The sequence below is a fragment of the Amphiura filiformis genome, chromosome 18 (assembly GCF_039555335.1).
Source record: "Amphiura filiformis chromosome 18, Afil_fr2py, whole genome shotgun sequence".
Lineage (NCBI taxonomy): Eukaryota > Metazoa > Echinodermata > Ophiuroidea > Amphilepidida > Amphiuridae > Amphiura > Amphiura filiformis.
The window spans coordinates 36,356,350-36,366,388 of NC_092645.1; the positions used below are offsets into that span (position 1 = coordinate 36,356,350).

A 10,039-nucleotide genomic window follows, 5' to 3' on the forward strand; every position below is an offset into this window, starting at 1 on the left:
GACTAGCGTTCAGCCTGAGTAATGTAATTTTAAACAATATCATATTATTTATTTACAAATGTAAAATGAACTTTCATTCTTATCGTATCTTTTTTTTAACCTAATTGACATGAACTTGATACATGCGAACATGGCAAAAAGTGGCCCAACTCGGGCGATTATAAGTAAAACTGAACTAGGAAAGAGACCAACTAAAGTTGTTCTGTTAGCCAATATATTACTGACTGATTCTACTGCATATCATATTTACGCCATGACCCCTTTTATTATTTTTTTTTCTGAAAAACATAAACGTAATTGCTAATCATGAAAGTCAGTTGTACGCGATGCAAGCTTGATATGCTCGAATATGTCTGAAGTTTTCTTGACTATTTAATTAATTGCGCATAGCATTTGAAACCAAGTAAAAAAATTTCTGTTAGCCAAGATGTTAGCGATTCCACTGCATTATCGTCAGCCTACTAATTGCCAATAAGTCATTTTTTGTAATTTTGAGAACAAAGTACAAAAAGTGGTTCAGGCATGTATTAGTTACGTAATTACTCTAATTATTTCGGATTATTCCCTTTAATTTATATCATTATCATTTGTTCTTGCGCAAAGATTGGTGAATAAATATGTTTAAATGCATTCTTGAACCATATTTTGTACTTTGTTCTCAAAATTGCAAAAAATGACTTAGCAATTAGGCGTTCATTACAAAATTGCAATTGTCTTTATATTTATTGTAACAGTCTGTATTATTTGGACTTTGAAGTCTGTATTTTTGTCATTTTGTTTTTTATTATTATTAAATAAAAGATGTTTTCATATTTTATACATACTTTTCTAATTTTACAGTGTATTCACCATTAATACATCAGCATCCAGCCAATGTCAGCATGTCGAGTGCCGAAAAGAAGCCATCCAAAGTCATTCTCTGGTCAACACCTAGATCTTTATCATCTGCTCTGACGAAATGTCTTAGCTTTGTTCCCGATTCTGTGATATGGTTTGAGCCCTATATGGGCGCTATGTATTACGGTACTGACTCGAGGTATTCATCGATGGTATGGAAAGACAAACCAAAAAGCCAGGATTCGAAGACGAAGCAACCAAAAAGCATCCACCTACCAGAAGATAAAGGGTACGACGTCACAAAATCCAGCTATAAATGGTGTCAAAGCCAACTTGAAGCTGAATACCTTGGGAAAAGAGTTGTTTTTGTGAAGGAGATCAGTTGTGCGATTACTACCAGATTTGACGCCATTCCAAGCGGTTACAAGCATTCATTTATAATTCGGAATCCGTTGAAGGTGCTGCCATCTTGGAAGAGGGCGCAGCACAATACAGGGCTTAATGGGCCATACGAGGAATATACACTGAAGGACTCTAATATCCCTGCATCCGGATATTTCTTCAAAGAATCGTATGATCTCTACCAACACATCAAAGAAAACTATGAGTCCAACCCAATCATCTTGGATGCAGATGATTTACTGATGAATCCTGGCGGAATCTTGAAAGCTTATTGTAATGCAATGGATATACCATACACTGATGACCTGTTGCATTGGGATTCGAGTGGTGACGTCATCAGGACGTGGAACATCCGCAGAAATTTTTTGGACGTTGATCAGTCAGAGGCTTTGTCGTTTATGGGCACCGCAGTAAGCAGTTCCGAATTCCTGGAACCCACCAAAGGACCATCTCGAGACAACCTTGCTGAAGAAGAGCTCAAATGTGTTGATTTTTGTATGCCGTACTATGAAAAGCTGTATGAAAAACGACTGATATGTTGAAAAAATATAGAAATATCATAAAACCATTATTAGGCTGAAAATTATTTATGACCTTCATTAATTTCTTTCCCTTGAACAATGACGTAGAAAAACATAGATCGCTGAGCTCGAGCTGGTACGTTGCCGTTTCATTGACAATCACACACTGAATAAGCCATTATGAAATGAAGGGACCTAACAAAATCAGCATCAAATACAACTAAAATGGAAACTGAATTTACTCTAGCATGTATGGATTAATAAAATTAAATAAATTACTTGTTTTAGCATATTCAACTTTACTGTGTACCATTTTTTTATCAAAAAATTGCTAATAATAAAGGCAAGCACGCTCCTAAATCTAGTTCATTCGCCCGTTGCCATGCAGCGCTACAGGAACGGCGACTGAAGGCGAAATTTCGTAAAGTGGTAGAGTTGTTTAGCGTGGCAACACTGATGAAATACCAGATTCAGGCGTGTTTGCCTTTATAATTCAGCAAGTTTTTGATAAAGACAATGGTATACTGGGAAATTTAATGCGTTTTAATACATGATTTGTTCAACTTTGTGATCTATACAGCACCCAAACCAGGACCCAAACCTGCTTCACAGATTCGGCGAGCAGGGCACTCTATCCTTTCTACCTCATTGCCCTTGAAGGAACAGAAACCTAGATGCAAGATACGTGTTTGTTTAATCTTTGCTGGAATTATAATCGACATATCTTTAATTCTGCCACATCAACTTGACATACCTTTCTTATCCACATGAATTTGACACACCTTGCTCCCACATCAAGACATTAAGTTGACACATCTTGCTCCCAGATCAAATTGATACACCTTAATGCCCTCATATCCAGTTGACACACCTTAATGCTCCCACATCAGACTGACACACCTTGCTCTCACATCAAGTTGACACACCTTGCTCCCACACCAAGTTGACACACCTTGCTCCACATCCACATCAAGTTGGCACACCTTGTTCCACATCAAGTTGGCACACCTTGCTCCCACATCAAGTTGAAATGCTCTCATATCAAGTTGACACACTTTGCTCCAGCATCAAGTTGATACACCTTGCTCCCACAGCAAGACATCAAGTTGATACACCTTGCTCCCACATTAAATTGACACACTTTAATGCTCCACATCAAACTGACACACCTTGCTCCCACATCAAGTTGACACACCTTAATGCTCCCACATCAAACTGATACTTCCTTGCTCCCACGCCAAGTAGAGACACTTTAATGCTCCACATCAAACTGACACATCTTGTTCCCACATCAAGTTGACACGCCTTAATGTTCCCGCATCAAATTGACACACGGCGAATAGCAAGGAACAAAATATAACCCAAATCACGCACAAAGTTTCGTGCCGTGGTGTGGGCACTTGCTATTTTTGGAAGGAACAAAGAAGTCTGGAAAACATGAATAATAACCCGATACTTGATTTGAAATCTATTCAACATATGAATTATTTTTCGTAAAATTAAAAACTAAAACAAAAGAACTACACATGTATTGTGGCATTCGTCAATAATGTCCCCAAATTGTCTGCTTTTCCTCCCGTGTTTTAGGGCAATGGTATTGTCTCTCAAATTTTCTTGTTTTAATTTCGTCAAGTGTTTTATGGCATTAGCATTGTCTATCAAGTTTTCTGTCTTTTATCCGCCAGTGTTTTGTTTGTCTTAACCTCTTTTTCAAACAACATCAATTTACGCTTCAAATCACTACGATATTGTTTGGTATTATCATCATCAATGATGAAAAATTTCTTGCAATATTCAGTATCATTTGGTAATAATTTATACTCGTTATATCCCCACCTGTTATGGGAATCTTGTCGAACAGACGCACTGCATTCTCTCTGTAGCGATATCAAACGACGCCTAAGCTCCGTCAATTCCACTTCAAATCTTGGTCCATATGCTTTTACTTTTTGCCAAAATGTTTTGTTAAAATGTTCATATAATGCTGCGTCTATACTGTTGATACCAACAATATGACTTTTTACTTCATCGCTTATATTATAAAGGTGATCATAAGACTTGTCGTGTTTTCTTATCGAAAGGTACAGCAAGTCATCCATCTCCCAACATAGTAAGTTCTTGAGTAATATTAAAGACTCGTCGAAGTATTCGGACAAAATTATTAAATCAAAATCATGATCGATTTTTCGTATCTCCTCTGTAATGTTACCTTTCGTATTAACCTGAAAGTCTCGGGCAATGCCATTAGCGACTTGAGATCTTCCATACATAATTTTACTCAAAAAATCCTTCACCGTGAAGAATTTCGACAAAATATTTTCGGAATTGTATGGTATATGGACCTGTTTATAATACTTGTAATAAATAAAAGCGGACACAAAATGATCCACTGCATTTCGAATTGTAGTAACGTACGTAGCATTTCGGATAATCTTGTTCATCTCGGACCGATTGTATCCCCCGTGACAAACAGACATGTCGAACCCGCCCAAATATTTGACAACTATACTGTATCCATATATGAAGAGCTTATTTCCAAACCGTGTTAAGTCCACAAGATTCACTTTGAAGAAAATCAGGAATTTTCTTTATGGCAATGAAATAAAGTTCGATTTCTATAAAATTACTGTGAAGTGAAGGTGACATATATAGGATCATAAAAACATGTAAAGTTAAAATCTAGAGACTTTTGATTTTTTTTAATGAAGTAATTTGTTTTAAAAATAGCATGGACTTAACACGTTTTGACACAAAACGCAATTTCTGGCATGGACTTAACACATTTTGACACAAAACATAGCATCTGTAACACAGAACTAACCAATTTTTCTCAAACTAGTCTTAAAAGATAACAAATTTATTAAAACATACAAAATGTGATTCTCTCTACTATAAAACTCAATTTTGCCACAAAACACCTTGCATCTCCAACCCCTCCTCCCAACCATTTTTACCAAAATTCGATGTTTAAAATAGTTCAAAATTCAAAACTGAGTTGTATTGCATTTCTCAGAATTGAATAAACATCATTTCACTGACAATAAGTGATGACCCGAAATACCCACTTGTTTTATTACATTATCAGTTATCACAATTCCCCCCTCCCCCATGCTGCCACCCTAATCTCATATTGACAGCCGTAACTTGTGTTTAAGTCTTTAAGTCCTAAGTTTTTTTATACCTTTAACTTTAAAATAATACCTTGAATTTAGTAGCACATTTTGATAATCATACAAAATAATAATATCAAAAACTAACTCCTCTAACATAAATTCTACAATCACACAACCTCTCCCTCTCCCCCTTCCCCTTCCCACCCTTTTCATGTCTTTCTGGAGGTATCTATCAAATATTTAAGAAATCCCATACAAACTAGGCCTACTAATTATTTTTAAAAAAACCAACAACAACAACTTGTTATGCAGACCAAATTCAGGTATACTAGTCTCAGGACCAAACAAGAACGAAGACGCAAAGCAAGGCAATGTTATCAATCATGCAGAACTTGGGCGATTAACTATTGGAAGCCCTATGCCGTGCTACTTGCCTACAAGCTGCCCACAAGGGCATTGTTCGTGGACTTAAGGTTATTAATTATTTTAAACTGTTGTGATTTGGTAGTTCACAGCATCTTACGAATGGTAATGGGCTTTGGCAGAAACTGCATTGCTCAATTCATAGCGAGCGTGTAGAAGAATTAAAATAGCACAGATATACTTTTATAGGTGCTGCGGTTCTTGAGTTACGTTGTAAAGAGGGCTGAAACAACAACACTTTTGTAAAACGTACATAACTCATTAACAACAATAAATTAAGTAAGTTTGCAAAGTATATGATTTGTAGAATGAACTTTTGCAAAACATCAAGGTGTTTATTTTCAATAATATATTGATCTAGATAATGAAAATCGATTTTTAGGTTGCTTCGACCAACAATACCTCGTCTACCCATAACACAGTTTGCTACCAAACTGGATTGGACTTAACACGTTTTGGAAATCGATACTTTGTGTGTCAATATTTCGGGACTTGACTAATTTTAAAAAAAAACACACACATTGCTGGATAGCCCTAGTTACTCACTACCCATTTTCATCAAAATCTCAATTTTGAAGGTGGGTGGACTTAACACGGTTTGGAAATAAGCTCTTCATATATTGGTAGTTTTAATCCTGACAAAATTGCTGCCACGTGTTGGAGTAACAAACGTTAAGTTCCTGGACATGCCATACCTCTGGAATATAGACGTAAGTGTACTACCGGCTGTTTTATGAGTCTTGAGGGACACAACATGTTCTCTAGGATGGCACCTGAAATTAAATATAAACAACAGTAACATAATTACAACTAAGGTAATTTGGGCTCACAGAGCGCAGAAAATCAATCGCAAGGCAAATAACCCCTTAATGATATTTGACCCCTGTTATGTGTACAACTTTTAGACTCTAGCCCAAGCCGATACATGTGTGCAAGTGACGTCATTGTGTTATGTAATCTGTGGAAGAAGAAGCATTTATAGTGAAAATCTAATTTTTGGGTTCTAAACAGGAAGTCACCCCTTAATGACCTCTGACCCCCAATAAAAAGTACTACATATACACAGGGTAACCACAATTCATGAGCATATCGTTACTGTCCTATGTTTTGTTTAGCTAATACAATTTTTGAAGGTATTTCGTTTAATATCGGAAGTGACCCTTTAATGACCATTGACTCCAAATCTGTGTTCACCCCGTAGACACTGGGTAATAATAATGCATATGTGCAAGTGGCGTCACTGTCCTACTTAATTTGTGGGCGAAGATGCATTTTAAAGGTATTTCGTTTTATACCGGAAATGAACCCTTAATGACCTTTGACCCCAAATCTGACATTATATCTGACATTATCTTGCTGCTCCGATGCACTGTGCTCTCTGATGGACTATAAACATGAACTCCAGGCTGTTTCCTTACCTTTTCGGTGGTTCCGTGTACACAGTAGTAAGTGGCTGTGGCTGTGGTATCAAGTCCGGCTGATAGTTTATCAGTAATATTTCTGGTAATTTCAAAACTATCATTAGAAATGTGAAACCAATTATCGACAACACTGCTGCCCGACCATTAAAAAATGATGGCCCAGCCATGGTGCGTATTCCTACTCGCCAATAATATTATATAGCGTGTTTATAGATGATGTGACTTCTGACGTCAATGCCTGACAGTATGCGCACGCATCATCACAATTTCCATTGTTTTTTGCCTGGCAGTATGCGCGCGCATCATATTTTGTTCAGGGCTCGTGTTTTTAAAACTCCCGCCACATCACAATAAGACTATTAAACAGAGTAGTGGTTGCATGGGGTTCATTCAAGCATAAAGATGATACCAGTCCCTTACCTTTGTTGATAAACATTGAGGTCACCTCATCTATAGTGAGCCAGTTATTTCCGTAATAAATCGGATTAAATACCATATCAATAGGTGAAAACAATTTTGATTATACCGCGCTGCACTACAAGCAGGTTGTACTCATCACCTGTGTATGTCTACAATCATAGATTGAATACAATGCCGCTCCTTTCAAAGATACTAATCTTACAGGTGCGAGTGACCAACATGTCACGGTTCAATACAGAGGTACCGCGTGGACGTAGTAGTGCAGCGCGATATAATCAAAATTGTTTTCACCTATTGCTATGGTAGTTAATCCGATTATTACGTAACTTCGCCAGCGTATAATTATTAGCTTAAATATAAGTACTGCGAAATCAATTGTTATTGCAGTATAATCTTTCCATATACAGCCACTATAAACACGCTCTATGTTAATTCAAACTCTTGCTTTTCCATCGAATCCTGACGTCGGCGAGTCGAATGACAAATTATTCGCCGGCAAAAAGTGTTACGTAAGCCAAGATCATCTCCGGAACGCGTCTCCAATGGCCCAAACCAACGACTTTTAGCCATATTTCACTGTACATTTCCAATGGTAATTTTTTTTAAATCGTAGAATACTGTAGCCACCACTATGGTCGTAAAATGTCGTACTTCGCATTCCCTTTTACTATCCTAGTATGGCAGTGGACACTTTAAGATACTTTACCAATTTGATAAAAAATATATTAAACTTTTAAACATAAAATTTAATTATCTGAATACTTACTCTACTCTATCATGACCTCAGTCGGTACATTGTTTAGATACACCCAATTAGCGCCGACCAGGGGTCAGTGGTCTGGGCTTGTTAATCAAAGTAAACTTGTTGGTTCAGCATGCATGGGTTGTTTTAATTATTAGCGCGGTAAAAACAGTTTACCATAATGAATGTATATTCTTTATAAATAAACAAACAAACAGTATTTTTAACGCCCCCTAAAGTGGCGCTTTCAACTCACGAGGTTATTTGCGCCAGTACTCACTCCTTTGTCAAATATTCAGCTGGATATCTTTGTTCAATCACAAAACGTTATATGCTTCACTGCATCTTAGTTATTTTCTATCAGCTTGATGCCACGTTGTATGTCTCTTGATACTCGTACGGTGATTTCATTTTCTTACAGGCGTGTTTAAAAACCAAACGGTGTCTTTTCAGAGCCACACCATGCTGAGTCAGCCGAGGAAGAGATATAACGTGGCAACAACTTTACATGATCCTCCGCTAGCTGACTTCCTATAATAATAACATGTTAACTAGGGTGGGCATTTGCCCACCCAGTAAATTATTTTGCCCGCCCAGTAAATTCAACTTGCCCATTGCCCAAAAGTGCCCACCCAAGTATTTTGCCCACAAAAACTTGGGCACCATATGCGAAAAGACTGCATTAAAATCGCTGAAATTGATCAAGTTATATAGACAAAAAAGTACTTTTTAGAGTTTGATGCTTCAAAATGGTACATTTTCTCTCATTACATGACATTTTTGATGTAATAGTACCAAAATTCATACGCACGGCTTCGGTTTTTAGTAAATAGTCGCCCTATCATATTGTAACTTTCAGCTTCGAGGGCGCACTGTCATTTTAAGGTGTTTACGGTTCAGTGCGTTAAAACAAGAAAAGTCTCAGGTCAACCTATGTTGAATTTTTGATCATTTGGCATCTAAATCATATAGTTTTACCTGATATTGGTGGCATTGAACTGTGAGAGTTCTGAATATGAGAAAATTCCACCCGAAATTAGGCATTTTCCCATTGAAACCCGTGTAATACATAATTAGTGGTATTTAACCATATGATAAATATCATAAAACTAGTACCATGGTGTATCTCTTGAACTCAACTTGGATTTTGAGGGTGATATTGAATAATGAAAGTGATACAACCATATGTCAATTTATTCATTTACCATGTTTTGAGTAGGAATAAATATCACACAGTACAAAATGGTATTGATAGCCAAAAATTAATATTATATATTTTGAACAAACTAAAAGAATTCACTGAGCCCATAAATTTGGATTCATGAATGAGGCGTGTTTTTTAATAGACTTGAAACATTATTTGAAGCTTAATTCAGATATACATTGCTCATTTTAAGTCGTTGAACACACACAAATAGGTAACAGTATTATAATTATGAAAATAATTTCCCGCAATCAATCCAAACTTTAAATGTTGAAAGAATGTTTCACACCTTTCGACTGTGATTCTACATGGGTCTTTATTATTTTGTGCAAAATTTACTAAAATAATAAGAATTGGCAAAATAAACATTTTATGGTTGAGAAATAGCACAATATAATTCAGGGTTCGCCATAATTGCCAAATTCTAGTAAATTAATTCACCGGCTTGGGTGGAAAATGCCGGAATACCAACATATACCGCAGAGAGTTCGAGCCACTCAAAAACCCTGAAACTGTGTGAAAAAATGCCTGAAATAATGTGTAAATTTGGATAAAAAGTCCCAAAATAGGCTGAAGATAATTAAAAGTGCGGTATTTTTGATTTTATACATGAAGGAATTCAGCCAAAATGAAGGAAAAGTGGCATTCGATGAAAAAGCACACTTATATTGTCCATATACTAGCGTCATTAGAATGAGCAATGGCCAATTCTCTTTCAATTGCAAATCATGTGCAAAAAGTTACTGATCTCGTCTGTTTTGTCATACGGTTGTAAATTCAATGAACTATGACTTTGCTCAAGAGCGCTTACAAATTGATGTCATCAAAATAATGCCAAAAGGTCTCCAGCATTATGTTCATATATAATTGTAATCAGATTTGGCTAATAAAGGGAGTCTCCGGCAATCATAACATTGCATTATGCCTTATATGTTAGAAAAATAATTATGAAGCAC

At 36.5% G+C, this 10,039-nt stretch overlaps 1 protein-coding gene across 1 annotated transcript; it reads left to right on the forward strand.

Annotated features, from left to right (window-relative positions):
* The first annotated feature begins 881 nt into the window (after positions 1 to 881).
* On the forward strand, positions 882 to 1,781 carry LOC140139119 (uncharacterized). Its single transcript, XM_072160901.1, has one exon. The coding sequence runs from the start codon at positions 882 to 884 to the stop codon at positions 1,779 to 1,781; it is 900 nt and encodes a 299-aa protein (XP_072017002.1).
* The last annotated feature ends 8,258 nt before the right edge of the window (positions 1,782 to 10,039 follow it).

Excerpts from the sequence above, each read along its gene's own strand:
- LOC140139119 (XM_072160901.1), top strand. The coding sequence starts at position 882 with ATGTCGAGTGCCGAAAAGAAGCCATCCAAAGTCATTCTCTGGTCAACA.